The 16,095-nt window shown below is 35.0% G+C and overlaps 1 protein-coding gene across 1 annotated transcript in view; it reads right to left on the bottom strand.

Annotated features, from left to right (window-relative positions):
- The window catches only part of KCNH5 (potassium voltage-gated channel subfamily H member 5), a 328,693-nt gene that overhangs the window by 299,460 nt on the left and 13,138 nt on the right, over positions 1-16,095 (bottom strand). Inside the window, exon 2 of the mRNA XM_068523893.1 lies at positions 1,585-1,708. Within this exon, the coding sequence (XP_068379994.1) occupies positions 1,585-1,708 (124 nt within the window). The remainder of the gene's footprint in view (positions 1-1,584; positions 1,709-16,095) is intronic.

The following is a 16,095-nucleotide window of genomic DNA, read 5'->3' as shown; positions in this document are numbered from 1 at the left end:
ACATGATTTTGGTACTTAGTTAAGTGTGAGCTTTAAAGAAAAATTAACTCAAGGAAAAAACATCCCATCTGGCCTTACTGAAATATTGTGAAAAGTTTTCAGTTCTAAATTGGTTCCTTATATAGAGTTTCCTTTTCTTTTTTATGATCTTTTTTGGTAATACTCTCTTTAAGCTCACAGATATGGAATATTTTAAAAGAATTGTTATAAATAATATAAATGCCAGATTCTGTTTTACATAAGTCAAACAAAATAGCAGTGGTACAATGTACCAACATAACAAAGTACGTGTGATTTACACAGGATGAAAGAACTTTATTTTGATTTTTTTAAATGTTCAAAAACCATGTCCTACTTGGTTGGGGGTTGTTGCCTCTACTTTGTTCAATACAGTTTTAGCAACTCAAGAAGTGCTGATGACATCAATGGTCCTCTGATATAGGATGTTCCTTTGATCACTTGGCACTAGAATAGTTGTGGCCCATAGAGGGTGATCAAAAAATATTTATTGAATGAATTAATAAATTCACAGCTATGCAAAAATATTTCTCTTTCCAAAAGTTCTCACCAGTGGCTCTTAAACTATGTATTTCTATTGACAGTTTAGTCTCCTTAACATTCTAATATAATTTTTACCCTATAGTTTTCATGTGAATCAATAGGTTCTGGTACCAATTCCAATCTGTGGGTGGGGGTGTGGTGGAGAGTTTCCCTATACCAACAACAAGCAATTCTAGGGACACCAGCTGGGTGTCCTATGATTCAACTCAATTCTGACACTACCTACCTGCAGATAGCATCAGATTCCACAGGTTAAACATTGAGGGTTCAGTCCTTCAAGACTACCCTCCACCGGACTTCAGGCATCAGTCACAAGCCTAGGTCGTTGCCTGTGCTTCTGACCCACCTAATACAGATTGGAGGTTCCCATGACACCCTTCGTAAACTTCAGCACCAGGTACAAGCAGAGGTTGTTATGTGTACTTTTGACAAACAGCTATATATCAGAGGTTCCCATGACCTCTTCCTTTGGTTGGAATAATTTGCTAGAGAGACTCACAGAGCTCAGAGAAACATTTTGCTTACCAGATTACTGGTTTATTATAAAAGGATATAACTCAGAAACAGGCAGATGGAAGAGATGCACAGGACAAGGTATGGGGCTTCCATGCCCTCACCAGACATACCACTCTCGGCACTTCCACATGTTGCCCAAACTGGAAGGCCTCAGAAACTGTCCTCTGAGTTTTTATGGAGGCTTCATAACGCAGTCATAATTGATTAAATCATTGCCATTGGTATTGATTCAACCTCCAGCCCCTCTCCTGGAGACTGGGGAGAGGGCATGGTACTAATCACATGGTTGGCTCCTCTGGCAGCCAACCCTGTCTTTAGGTTATCTAGGGCTTTCCAAAAGTCACCTCATTAACATATAACAAGAAATTCCAAGAGTTTTGGGAGCTCTGTACAAAGAACTGGGTGCAAGACCAAATCACAGCGAGTCTAAGTAAGTTTAAGCTTTTTAACCACATTCAACATTTAGTTAAACTTTAGAAAACATTCTTGAGCTGTTCTGTTACCTACCTGCAAGTGCTACTTTTCTGCATGACGTCAGCTCGATGATACCCAGAGAGTTTGCAAAAACCGTCATTACTATAAACTACAGGCCAATCCACAATCTGGGCATTTCCCAGTAAGAAACTCGATTCTAAAGGAGAAAGAAGAAAAGGGAAGTTTTTTAGCTGCATTTAACAATGTACTTCTTTCAAGTAATTAAAAAGACAAATTCATAAAAATAAACAAATATAACTATGGTTTGTTATGGTACAAATAATAAAACGTATCCTTGAAATTGGCATTATTAGTTTAGCATGATCAGCAAGTGAGATCCGCAATGAGTATAAGATTTGCATATAAACTAAAAACTCCATTGAAAAGAAGCCAGTTTACAATACTCTTTGCATTCAAGTAAACACTACACTATGAAAACAAAGCATGGTTAATATTAAATAAATGTTAATGACTATAATAATCACAGCTAAAAACAGTTTAATTTATTAAGACTAAGGGCTACAGTCACTTCTCTACAAACTGAGAATATTAAACTTAATAACAGAGACAAATTTCGATGATTCCTCCAAAAATTGTATTAATGTAATTTTGACATGATGGGACAAATTCTTTGTCCATCAGTTTGATCTAGAGAAGTCTCATTTAAAATCAAATTTTTAAATAAAGTCCCTTTTTAAAATAAAATTATTCAAAGACATTATTTTCAACCACATGCTACACAGAATTTGGAAACTACCATTATTCTAAATAAAAGAAACATCTCTGGTCTGTTTTGCATGGAGAAGTGGTTTTGCTTTAGGTATAAAAATTAATACAAAGAATAATATCTTTTGGCATATACGTTGATTGAAAATCCAGCAGTTTTAGGCAGTAACTTTAGCAGTTTTGTAGGTCAAATGATAAATATGTTAAAATCAAAATTAAAACAATATTAAAATATAAAACAAAAAATTATTTTTAAAATAAATATCAATATTTTACAAGTAGATTTTTAAGGGAATACTATACTTCAAAATATCTACCTAAAAAATCTTCTTTAAACTCATATTGAGTGGTGTACTGAAGAGAAATTAACTTATGAGTAGATGACTTGAAGTTTAAATTCTGACTCACAGTTGGTCTTCATATAAATAACAATGCAATTCACTGACTAAGTAGCTGCTAAGTACAAGGCACTACTCTGGATCAGACAATGGGATAAAATAAAGATCAATAAACCATGCCCTTTACTCTCAAACAACTTACATATTAAGAAAAACATATATGTAACCAATTACAATTCACCAGAACAGATGCCGAATCAAGAAGCATGGGCCAACATATGGGGAAAAAATCTGTTTCAAGGCACTAAAATACAATCAAAAGTGGATAGAAACTGGAAAAGACAAACCCTTGAAAAAAGGAAGACACATTAGGTGAGATATTCATTTAACTGTCCATTCCCTTGAGAGCACTTCTCAGTTTGTACAGTTCGTGGGTGATAGCTCAAACAGAAAAGTCTTATGGGGCTAAAAAGTCAATGGTCATAATATGGGACCGCCAAAGCAGCTTGAAGTTAAGGTGGAGTTCCTTTAACATATGGAGCCATAAACCTGTATATAAATCCGCCTCAAATCCTTCTCTGTGACCTAAACTGCATGCACAGGATGAGACTACAAGGAACCCATCTTGTCTTGCAATGACTAGAAGGCTAAAGAGGTAGGCAGAAACTTCATCAGCTTCCCAAAGCTATAGGACAAATTTTGGAGTTCGAGTCCTATCAAGTTAGAGAAGCTTGGTAAATACCTTGAGCTTTCCATTAATTCCACAGAAGGCCTTACTTCAGGAATAAAAATCAAGTCTCAGGATAAAGGGTTATGACCTGAGACTAAGATCAAAAATGTAGAAAATAGACTCATACTAAAAAAATAAAATAAAAAAAGCTAAAATCATAATTAAGGTGACACACCAGTAATTTAACCACCTGCCAAAATAAAATGAAATCCTCTTCAAAGGAAAATAATGAAGTTCAAAATCTCTGCATTGTATCAATACAATGTCCATATGCAATTAAAAATTATTAAGCATGCAAAGAAACAGGAAACTGTAACAATAATCCAGAGAAAAAATAGGCAATAGGTTGAGATGGGAACATAGAAATAAACAATACAATCTCTGAAATAAAAAACTGAATAGATTTAACAATATATTGGATGCTAAAAAAGAAAGGACAGTTTAAAAACATATCAATGCAAATTATTGCAAACTGAAGCAAAAAGAGAAAATAACTGAAAAGATATTCTGGGAGGACAATATTGAGCAACCTAAAATATATGTAGCTGAGTCTGGGGAAAAAAACAGAATAGGACACAGATGTTACTTAGATAAAGAATGATTAAAATTTTTCAAATAGCATGAAAAATAGCAACACAGAGATCTTAGCTCAGTAAACCTTAAGCAAGATAAACCAAAGAAAGCAACAGTAGGAAGATGACAGTAAAATTGCTAATAAAAAATAAGGGAAAAAAAATTTTAAACATAAAAAAAAAAAGATACATTATTTATATGTGTTATATGTTGGGGAGGTGTAATAACTACAGCATACAAAGTATGAAAAACAAAGGAGGCCAGAAATCAATGGAATGACATCTTTAAAATACTGAGAGAAAAATATTTATCAACCTAGATTTTTATAGAGAGCAAAGATATCCTTCAAAATTGAAGGTCAAATAAAGACATACTAAGAAACAAAAGCTGGGAGAAACCATTGCCAGCAGAATCACAATAAAACAAATGTAACAGGTATTTTAGCTGAGAAAATAATTATAGTAACAATAATAATAACAATAACCCCCACAAAAAACATCAAGAAGGGAAAAACAAACAACAGATAGGACAAATAGAAAATAAACCACAGGATGGTAGCCCTAAATCCCACTATATCAAGCATTACATTAAATGTAAATGGAATAAACACACTAATTTTAAGACAGAAATTTTCAGACTGGATTTTTTAAAAAAAGAATAGAAACTGATAGTCTAGTATTTTAAGAGAGCCATTTAAAGTATAAAGAGATAGATCGGGACTTCCCTGGTGGTCCAGTGGTTAAGACTTCACCTTCCAATGCAGGGGGTGTGGGTTCAATCCCTGGTCAGGGAGCTAAAATCCCACATGCCTCGGGGCCAAAAAAACCAAAACATAAAACAGAAGCAATATTGTAACAAGTTCAATAAAGACTTTAAAAATTTTTAAATTTGAAAATTGAAAGTGAAAGTGTCGGGGAAAATACACTACTCAAACACTAAGCATAAGAAAGTAAGTCTGCCCATGATAATACAAAATAAAGTAGCTGAAGACAAGGGGTAATAGAAATAAAGAGGAGCATTTAATAATAATAAAGGAGTCAATTCATTAAGAAGACACAGCATTCTCAAATGCATATGAAAGTAATGAAAGAGCTTCAAAATGCATGAAGAAAAAAAATGACATAACTAGGATAGAGAATTTCACAATAATAATGGGAGATTTTAACCTTCTGCCTTAACTAGCAGAACAACCAGATGAAGAACTGATTGAGGATACAGAATATTTGAACACCAACACTATCAACTAACTCAAACTGACTGACATTTATAGAACACCCCACACTACACTACAGAATACACATTCTTTTTCAGTGCGTGTGGAAATTCCACCAAGATGTAACTGACTCTGAGCCACAAAAATTGTCAATAAATTCCAAAATATTGAAATTACATAAAGTATATTTTCTGACTTCAAAGTAATTAAATCAGAAATCATTTTTTTTAATTATCTAGAAAAATCTACAGTATTTGGATGTTACCCAATTCATTTCTAAACCACTGGGTCAAAGAAGAAATCAACAGAAATATAGAAGATATTTTAAACTGGATGATAGTAAGTTTGTTGTATACATTTAAAGCAGTGCTTAGAGAGAAATTTCTCATTTTAAAGGTTTATTTTTAATGAAAAGTTTAAAATCAATAATCTAAACTCTTTTATGAAGAAACTAGAAAAATAATAGCTATTAAATCCAAATTAAATAGAAGGAAGTAAATAAAGGTCAGAATGTAGATCAGTGAAATAGAAAACATTCAAAGAGTGAACTTCAAGAAAACACAAGTTACCATCATCAAGAATGAAAGAGGAGACATCACTGGATATAGTACACACAGCAAATGGTAATAAAGGTACAGTGCAAACAATATTTTGCCAATGAATTATAAAACTATGATGAAATGAATTAAATTTCTGAAAAAAAACTTATAAAAACAGGCACAAAAAGAAATAGAAAATTTGAATAGCTTAATATATTTTAATGAAAACTAAAGCCATCTGGATGGCTATGGGCTCAGGGAATTCTTTCAAATATTTAAGTAAGACATAGTACAAATATTACACAAACTCTCAGAAAATAGGTGAGGAAACATTTCTTAACTTGTTTTATGAGGTTAGCATTATTATGATACCAAAATCTGACAAGGGCTGTTAAAGAAAGAATTACTGACCAATAGATTTTATGAATGTAGTTGCAAAAATCCACAAGAAAATATTGGCAAATAGAATCCGGCAATATATAAAAATGAAAATAGATCATAACCAAGTAGGGTTTCTCTCATGAACATAAGGTTGATTTATCATTATGAAATCAATCAATGCAATCCATCAACAGAATAAAAGAAAAAGCCGTATGATTATATATCAATAGATACAGAAAAAAGCATTTGACAAAATTCATACTCACTCATGGTTAAAATGTCTGAGCAAACTAAGAATAAAAGAAAACTTCCTCAAACTGATAGAGGATACCTGCTAAAAAATCCATAGCTAACATCATTTTTAAAGCTAGAATACTAAATATTTTCCCCCTAAGATTAGCAAAAAGTCAATGATATATACTCTCAACCCTTACACTCAACATTTCATTGGAGGTCCATCTAAGAAAATAAAGGGAAAAAAAAGAAAAAGAGAGAAACAAACCAAAAAAATACAGAAGATATAAATGTTTAAAAGGTAAATGTAACTTTTTTTCTATTTGCAGATGACATGATTGTTTATGTAGAAAATCCTAAGGAATATTCAAAAGGATATCTAAAATTTTTGAGTGAATTAAGCAAGGTTACAAGACATAAAGTCAATATAAAATCTATTTTGTTTCTATTAACTAGCGTTAAAGAATTGGAAAATGAAAAGCAATTTCACTTAGAATGATACCAAAAAGTATAAAATACTTAGAAATAAATTTAACAAAATACATGTAGGACCTCTAGAGTGAAAACCAAAAAAAGCTGCTTACAAATGGTTTCTAAACAAATGGAGAGCTATGCCATGTGAATGAATTGAAAGACTGGATATTTTAAGACTTCAATTCTCTACAAATCAGTCTATAGATTTAATACAATCCCAATGAAAATACCAACAGGCTTTTTTGAAGTAATTGACAAAATAATTATAAAATGTTTGTGAAAATACAAATTACCTAAAATAACCCAAAATAAAATCTGAAAAAGAAGAACCAAGTTGGAGAAACATAGAATTATAGTAATTAATATAGTATGAGATTGGAGTGAGGACAAATAGATCAATGAAACAGTTTAAAGAGTTCAGAAATAGACCCTTACATAAATGGTCAACTGATTTTTTGCAAAGATGCCAAGGCAGTTTCATTAATAAAGACAACTTCAATGAACTGTGCTAAAATGACTGGCTATCCATACAAGCAAAAATTGAACCATGACCCTTACTTCACACCACACACACGAAAATAATTTAAAACAGGTCATAGACTTAAACACAAAAGTGAAAACTAAAAAGAAAACATAGAAGGAAATCTTTGCAACTTTGAGGAAGACAAAAATTTTTAAGACTCATACAGTAATCACCATAAAAGAAAGTATTGATAAATAAATTAGACATTATCAAAATTAAAATCAACTGCTCATTCAAGGACACTGTCAAGAAAATGAAAAGGGAATCCACAGACTGAGAGAAAATATTCACAGTGCAGATACCTGAGAAAGAACTCCTATGCAAAACAGGCCCGAAAAATCCTACCAAAGGGCAAATGACCCAATTAACAAAACGGGCAAATGACTTGAACAGATATTTCACAAAAGAAGATGTACAATAGCCAATAAGCACAAGAATAAGACGCTCACCATCATCATGCATTAGGGAAATACAAACTAAAAGCACAATGATCTTTCACTGCTTAACCACTAGAGTGGTTATAAAGGCTAATAATACAAAAATGTTGATGAAAATATGGAACAACTGAAATTCTTTAAAAAATGCTAATGAGAATATAAAATGGTATGATCACTTTGGAAAACAGTTTCATGAAAAGTTAAATATTCAACTATGACCCAGAAATTTCACTTCTAGGCATTTACTCAAGTGAAATGAAAAGATATGTTAACAAAAAGACTTGTAGAAAAATGTTCACATCAGATTTATTCACAGTAGCCAAAAATTGAAAACAATGCAAATGTCCATCAACAAGAGAATGGATTAAAAATTGTGGCATACTCATACAAGACATACCAATCAGCTCTAAAATGGAACAAACTACTGATAGATTGCAGCAACACAAATTAATCTGAAAAACATTGATGATTTAAAGAAGTCAGAAACTATAATTTCATTCATATGAAGTTTAAATATAGACAAGGTCAATCTATGGTGACAGAGATCAGAACAATGATTTCTGAGGGGGATGGGACGGTAGAGGGACTGATGGTAGAGGGACTGATGAACTTTCTGGAGAAGGTCATTGTTTTCTATCTTTATAGAGATATAAACTACAGAGGTATATACATTTGCCAAAACTAATTGAACTGTATACAAGATCTGTATGTTTTACTTCGTATAAAGTATACCTCAAACTTAAAAGAAAATACAAGAAGGACAAAGGTCTAGAGAATCACAAGTTTTAGGAAACCAGTGGCATTTGAGCTGAACCCTAGCTATAAGAATGGTAATACTACGTTTCCTTGGTACATACAGTGATCAGAGATTAAAATGAGCTTATTCCTGCAAAAATGCTTCATAAAATATAAATTCTTCTATAAATATATATTTTCATTTATATATAGCATCAATTATAGATATTTGTAATATGATCATCAAAAATTAACTTCTTTCCCTTCTTAGCCCAGGCCAGGTCCTAGTCAGTTTAACCTCTCTAATCCGTATGTTCCTCACTTCATGACTAGGTAGCTGTGGCAGTGCATATAGCTTGCTACATGGTCTCCCTGATTTTCAGACTAACATTCATTTTTCCCCCTCAAGCCCTACCTCCATCCTACCACTCTTCATCCAGATCAAGTCTCCCAACTGCTTACATCACTGAATCCTCTCCCAGACTCACAAAGTCCTCTGAAATCCAGCCTCATCCTCTCTGCATGTGCAACATATTTCTCATTACTGCTAAAGTCCATACTATCGCAGTTAGGTCAGTTTTCTCATTATATCCCCAAAAGATGCTCACTCATGATGCCTACTATCCACTTGAAATACTTTTTCTTCATCCCTTTGCCTGTCAAAACTTTTAAGAACCAGTTCAACTCTCCCTTCTCTATGACACATTCAGTGGTTACCACTGAATCCACATCCTCTGGCTACCATCATATCTGTCTGTGTCCAACCCTTCACAGGACAAACTTTTCATAAAAGTTGTCTATTCTCATTGGCTCTGTCTTCTCAGCCCCTATTCACTCAACTCACTCCTATCTGGCTTATGTCCTCACCGCTCCAAGACAACCTAGGTAACCAATAATCTCTCCATGTCACCAAATCCAAAGGACACTTTTTACCCTTTCCACTTAATAATTCAGAAGCATTGGTAACCCCTCCCTCCTTAAAAATGTCTCAATCCTTAGCTTACATAGAACAACATTTCCCTGATTCTCTGGACACTCCTCCATTTCCTTTGCAGACTCAACACTCTTTATCCAGTGAGTATATTAAAGTTCCTCTATGTCCATTCCTCTTCTGCTTTCACCTATCTCCATAGATTCAGTAACTCTATCTCCAAACCAGACCTCTTCTATAAACTCTAGATCTTTATATCCAGGTTCACCTCTCCTCATAGATAGCTTAAATTTACCTCAGTAGAACATGTCCTTGACCTGTCATTTCCCCAAATCAGATGCTTTCCCAGTGTTTCCTATCTTAGAAAATGAGATCACCATCCATGCAGAAATCTGAGAGCCATCTTTCAACATCCTTCTGATTACCCCTATAGTTAATTTATTACCAAATAGTATTAATTTTATCTCCTAGAACCCTTTCAAATCTCTCCATTTCTCTAGATCCTCATCATCATCTCCCAACTCCAAGCTTCCATCATCTCTCCCCTAGACCATGCCAAGAGCTACCTAATCAGTTTACTCAGACCCTCTCAATGAAGGAATCATTGAGTGACTCCTTCAATAGATTATCCACACTGAAGCCAGGCAGGTCTTTTCAAAATTCAATCTGGATCATATCCCCTCCCTGCTTTAACATCTGTCAATAGCTTGTTGGGGCTCTCAGAACTCTCCCAACTTTGCATGGCCTATAATGACCTCAGAGTCTGTCAAACCTCAACTCTCACCATGCTGCACCTTGCCCTGAGTATGACAGCCACACTGATGTTTTCTTTTTTCTTGTAAGTTTCAAGTCCTCTCCCACCATAGGAGGACCTTTTAACTTGACATTCTCTCTGCCTGAACATCATTGCTTTCCTTCCGCATTTGGTTGACACCTACATTTATTTAGATCTTAACGCAATCGTCATGACTCTAGTGAATCTTTCCCTGACCTTCTGACCAGGTCATCCCTAATAATTTTAGACATGATGTACCTCTCACTCACAGCCCTCATCAAAGTTGCAATTTTATACCTATTTGTGTCATGAAATGATTAATGCATATCTGCCTGTTGAGCTGTAAGTTCTATTTGATCCTCCAATACCTAACACAGTGCCTGGCATCTAATGTATGCTTGCTAATTGTCTGACTATATCAATAAACAAATGCATTCATAGATTCTTGCAGGGATCTCTCTTTATATAATTGATATCATGAAATTTAGTATGAAGTGCCTCTCTAAACACCTCATATATGCTTTCATATATGCTATTTTTTTGTCTTCTCAAATAGATGATACGGTCCTCAGAACTATAAAGTTTATGCCTACTATGCATACAGTAGTCACAATACAGTAATTACTTATTGATTAAAGGAACTGTCAGTATCTCAGGAAAGAGAATCCCACAGTTCTAAAACAGAAGGACCATAAACATTAAAGGGTCTACTGCAGGAGGCCTTCTTTCCCCAGAAACTATCCAAATCGGTGTTTTTCAAACTTTCTTTAATTGAAGCTCATAGTAAGAAACAAATTTTACATAGTGACTCAATGTGTGTTTACACACATGCACACATGTACACACAACTGAAAAACTTTCTCAGATAACACTCTTACTACATGAGATGTACTCTATTTCTGTTCTATTTCAATTTTTTAGTGCGCCAGTCAAGACCCATTAAATGGATCTACACCCTATGGAGGGTTGTATCTCATGGTTTTAAAAACTTGCTTCAAACTATCCCCAAAGGCCTTGCAGACCACCCTCTCTCATAAACAGACTTGTTTTCTAGACATTTTTTAGGATTTAGATCAGAAGCTCTAACTGTTCCTAGTTAACTCTATCAAAAATGTAACCCTAACCCAACGTACCATTTTCAATAGCTCTACAATAGGAAAATTAAGACTCCAGCTCAGCAGGGCCCTGCTCTCACTATCCATTTGCTGTTGATATATTATTTCACTTACATCCTAGTAATTCTGTGTAATAACAAAATTAATAACAAAAGCAACCAGGAGCAGAGCCCTTACTCTCTGCCAGGCATTGGGCCAGATGTCTACATGCAACTCCATCCCACAGTGACTTGGAGACTCACCAAGCCCCAAGTGCCCCAGGAGGTCAGAAGCAGGAACTAGCACCCAGGTTCCTTAAATTCTATTCTTGACTGAGACATTTGCAACTTCAAACATTTTCTAGGGGAAACTGTGCCTCATTTTTTGCTTTAGACAGGAAAGTAGAAGACTAGGAATGAAAGGTAAGTCCTAAAACAATTCACGGCAGAGAGGAATAACTCTCATATTAGCATGAAGGCGGAGTGGTTTAGGAAAAAGAACTTAGAAGTTGGAATCAAAAGTGAGTTGTTGAAAATGTATGGACGCCAAGGAGGGAAAGTAGGGGTGGGGGGGTGGGATGAATTGGGAGATTGGGATGGACATATATACACTAATTTGTATAAAATAGATAACTAATAAGAACCTGCTGTATAAAATAAAAATTAAATTTAAAAAAAGTGAGTTGTTGAGATGTTGCCTATCTTCTATCTTATTTTTTTAAATACATGCTTGATTTTAACCAATAACATAGAATATGGACAATTCAGATAATTGCTAGGCACGCTCTAGAGTATTTGTTTGCATATTCAATTCAACCTAGCAACTCAAAGTTTTTTTAAAGTTTTTAAAAATAGTCGAGGAAATATGCTCTCCATTTATCTTTATTCTTCAAGTTTGATTCCATTAATTTAGACCAACAGAGAGTAAAGTAACTGGACTGTGTGCTCACTAGCCCTTACCTCAAGGTCTTAATAATTATGCATTAGCAATATGTGCTCTGGGTTTAGGAAGACAAGCATAAGAACTGCTTCTATCATTTCTGAATGTTTTATAAAACCATAATTGAGAAAATCAACCACAGTGCTAGGTCCTTCATATAACTAGTCATCAACTGGTAAACAGTCATAACAATCAAATTATCATTAAAATCCTTTCCCCAAATTTTCCTCCAGCATTTGGATCCTGTCTCAGTACTACCAAGGGAGCTACTGTGAAAAACCTGGGGAGTTTTAATTAGGTTATTGGCTTCCTCATAATGATACCTACCACTCTGGGTAGTTTATGGAGATTAGAATAATGTAGGCAAAATCTTTATAAACTACCCACTGGAGTAAAAATTCTTTATAAACTATAAACTGTTATTGTTTATTATATATAAGATTCTTTTACAACTGTATTATATACCCAGAGAGAGCTTTCTGTGTGTGAGCTCTGTGTGTGTGTGTATAAACAAAGAACCTAGAAAAAATAAATTTTTAAATGTTGACCCTGCAAACCAAAACCTATAAAATTATACTGAGAGCTAAACTACAAAATAAAATATTAGGAGGAAGGGGGAGAGAAAGAAGAAGGGGAGACAGATTTTTTTAATGTTAAGAGCTAAATTAGAGGGAAGTTGCTCAGTATTAAATTGTCCAGGAGCTTCTTTCGGAAACTTGTCTGTTAGTTGAAATGCAATATGTGTATATGATATATTCACACAACTGTTCCATTTCCCTATAGTCATGAAAATTGTTGTTTTGGTGAATGTAAAACCTGGTATTATTAACAAATATTAAGAACAAGATAGCAGAGTAATTAAAATTGCTTCCCAGAAAATTTTAATTCCCTTTGGCTTTAAAACATGGCAGGGAAAAGCAAACTGCTTACTGAAGGATAACTTCTTTACAAAGGAAATAGTTGCAAATCTAGAAAGCAAGATCAGCTCAGAAGTTTTGGAAACATAAAGTCATTAAAGAAATTGCCCAGAATTCTTAGTAACCATCATCATCCTCATTGTTATGAACTGAATGCGTGTGTCCTCCCAAAATTGATATGTTGAAACTCTACGCCTCGTGTGATGGTATTAGGAGGTGGGACCTTTGAGATTTGATTAGGATTCAATGAGGTCATATGGATGGAGATCCACATGATTGCGATTAGGGCCCTTATAATAATGATGAGAGCACGTGCTTCCTCTGCTGGGCTTCCCATCATATGAGGAGAATACAATGAGAAGCCAGCAGTCTGCAATCAGGAAGAAGGTTCTCACCAGAACCTGACCATGCTGGCACCCTGATCTTGAACTTGCAGGCTCCAGAACTGTAAGAAATAAATTTCTGTTGGTTATAAGCCACCCAATTTATGGCATTTTGTAATAGCAGCACAAATACACTGACATTCATCAACCAAGCTTAGGGAAACCAGTTCTGATTTGTCCTCACAGCTCTTAGCACACCAACAGTCATGAATTCTGAAAAATTAAACCTTCCTTGGAATTCAGACTGTTTAGAAACATCATCAAGGACTGAAACAATCATGTCCAAATGTTTTAAATACACAGACGTTCCTGTATGAGGGCTCTAAGAATTGGGTAATTATCCCTACCAGGTGGTCTAGTCCAGTAAAACATTTCAGAAGCAATAATCCTACACATGGACAAATTCTCAAACGGATCTCTGCAAGAGCCTGAGACTTGAAAACACCTTATTATATTCTTTCAAGACCATCGAGTATCCTCTCAGAGATGGACATGAAATAAAACAAGCACTTTTTCTTCAAGTGTTAGAAGGTCAAAAACTAAATAGCACGTCCCTAATTCAAAATGTCCACTAGGATCCTTATGAGTGTTTCTAAATTTTGACTATTCATTCGATTGGGATGGAGGTTGAGGAGAATTGGAGGGGGCCACAGGAGTTACTCATTCTAGGCCCCAAAGAGTTGGTTTTAATTGGTCTGGAGTGAAAGCCAGGCATAAGTTATTTAAATCTCATGTGGTCTAATATGCAGCCAGGGTGGAGAAGCCCTGATCTACTGCAATAATGCCTAAATGCTGGCAGCTGCAATAGAATCTACAGATTGCTAAATTCTAATGCAGACACACTGAATTGACTCCCTAGGATTGGAACACAAAAATACAGCCTCAGAGGTCAGTCTCATTCTCAGCCAGGTTTGGGAAACTTTGCTCTCATATCTTGCTACTCAAAGTGTAGACGGGTATCACCTGGGAATTTATTAACAATGCAGAACCTGGGATCCACCCCAGACCTGATGAACCAGAATCTGCATTTTAGTGAGATCATCAGGTGATTCCCCAAGCTCATGACTACACTCATCTTGTGCATCCTTTTCTTCCTTTTAAGGATGGGAAAGCAGGCCAGGGAAGTTAGAGGACTCGGCAAACATAGGAAAAGGGCATCTAGTGGGGGAGAAAGACAGAATCAGGCCTCGCCGTCTAAGACTTTCTATTTCATCACTATATTTCTGAACTGCTGTTTACACTTTTGTTTTCATTTAATATAAAGGAAGCCCTTCCTCTTTACAGTGCTATTTCTTCAGACATCATGGAAAGTAACTACAATTTAATACCACTACATATTAATCCCATTCCTAAAGGAGATAACATAGAAACCATGAGGTCAATAATTCCGCTGGCAGAAGTTTCTGGAAGAAGAAAGTTTATATTCAGTCAATGAAAACAATATAAAAGCATGTATTCTTCCTTTCTATAGCAATTCCAGGAAAAGAATCTTTTCCTCTGAGCTGCTCCAACACTACCTGTATCTGGCATGACTAGATGGTTATTTAGGTTTTCATTTCATTTGTTTTTATGAAAACTACCCCATTCTCTGATCCAGAAATTCCATGGACGTTAACAAGTGTGGAAAGCCTTTTTGGGGGTTAAACCTCTCTCTCTCCCTCTCATCTTTTTTATGCAAATTACCCTAGAGAGAAGTATTTCAAAGCACAAGCACAGAGAAGTTTTCAGATATTTTAAGAACTGCTAAGGCACAAAAGAATTCTAGAGTACTGAGGAAGAACCAAGACATGGAGGTGAGAAAGGAAAAGACTTCACAAAAAGAAACCAAACACACTGAATAAAACACATTCACTAATTTATACTTTTTCCAAGGTCTAGTGCTGATTCTGAGAAAAGTCAACAGGATTTTCCCTCACATTATATTCATTTAGTCCTAACCTTGGAGAAGCACACCACCCAGAAATCATCACCTTTATTCTGAAAGCCCTAAAACCCTGGCATAGACCTCCTCCAGCAGAGGTGAAGTATAGGCAGAAACCGGTAAATTGAGCTAAGGGCTATTTGCAGCCACTCTCGCAGAACCCCGGGGTCTCCATGAGGGAAGGACTTGAGTGCAGGTGCTCACAGTTCCAAGTATTACCCCACCCTCCGCAATTCTCTGATTCAAAGAGCTAAAGAATTCACATTCCAAAAATCAGTGGCCAAGAATGGAAACTTGGAGCTTAAAAGCAACACAATGAAGCTCATGCAACAATCACTAATGTTTTCTAAAAAGTATTGAAGAGGGTATTTCAACAATGCTGATTATCAAATATTCATTATAAAGTTAGATTTGGTTTGGGAATCTTGGTTTTATTCAAAATTTTACCTTGGATAGAGAGAACAAACTAAGTGGTTACCAGTGGGGAGAGGCGTAGGAGATTAAGAGCTACAAACTACTGTGTATAAAATAACTAAGCTACAAGGATATATTGTATAGCACAGGGAACATTGCCAATATTTTATAATAACTGTAAGTGGAGTATAATCTATAAAAATTTTGAATCACTATGTTGTACACCTGAAACTAATATAATATTGTAAATCGACTATACCTCAATTT

This window comes from Eschrichtius robustus, chromosome 1 (genome assembly GCF_028021215.1).
Source record: "Eschrichtius robustus isolate mEscRob2 chromosome 1, mEscRob2.pri, whole genome shotgun sequence".
Lineage (NCBI taxonomy): Eukaryota > Metazoa > Chordata > Mammalia > Artiodactyla > Eschrichtiidae > Eschrichtius > Eschrichtius robustus.
The sequence above is the reverse complement of the archived record's forward strand: the minus strand, read 5'-3'. Positions and strand labels throughout refer to the sequence as shown.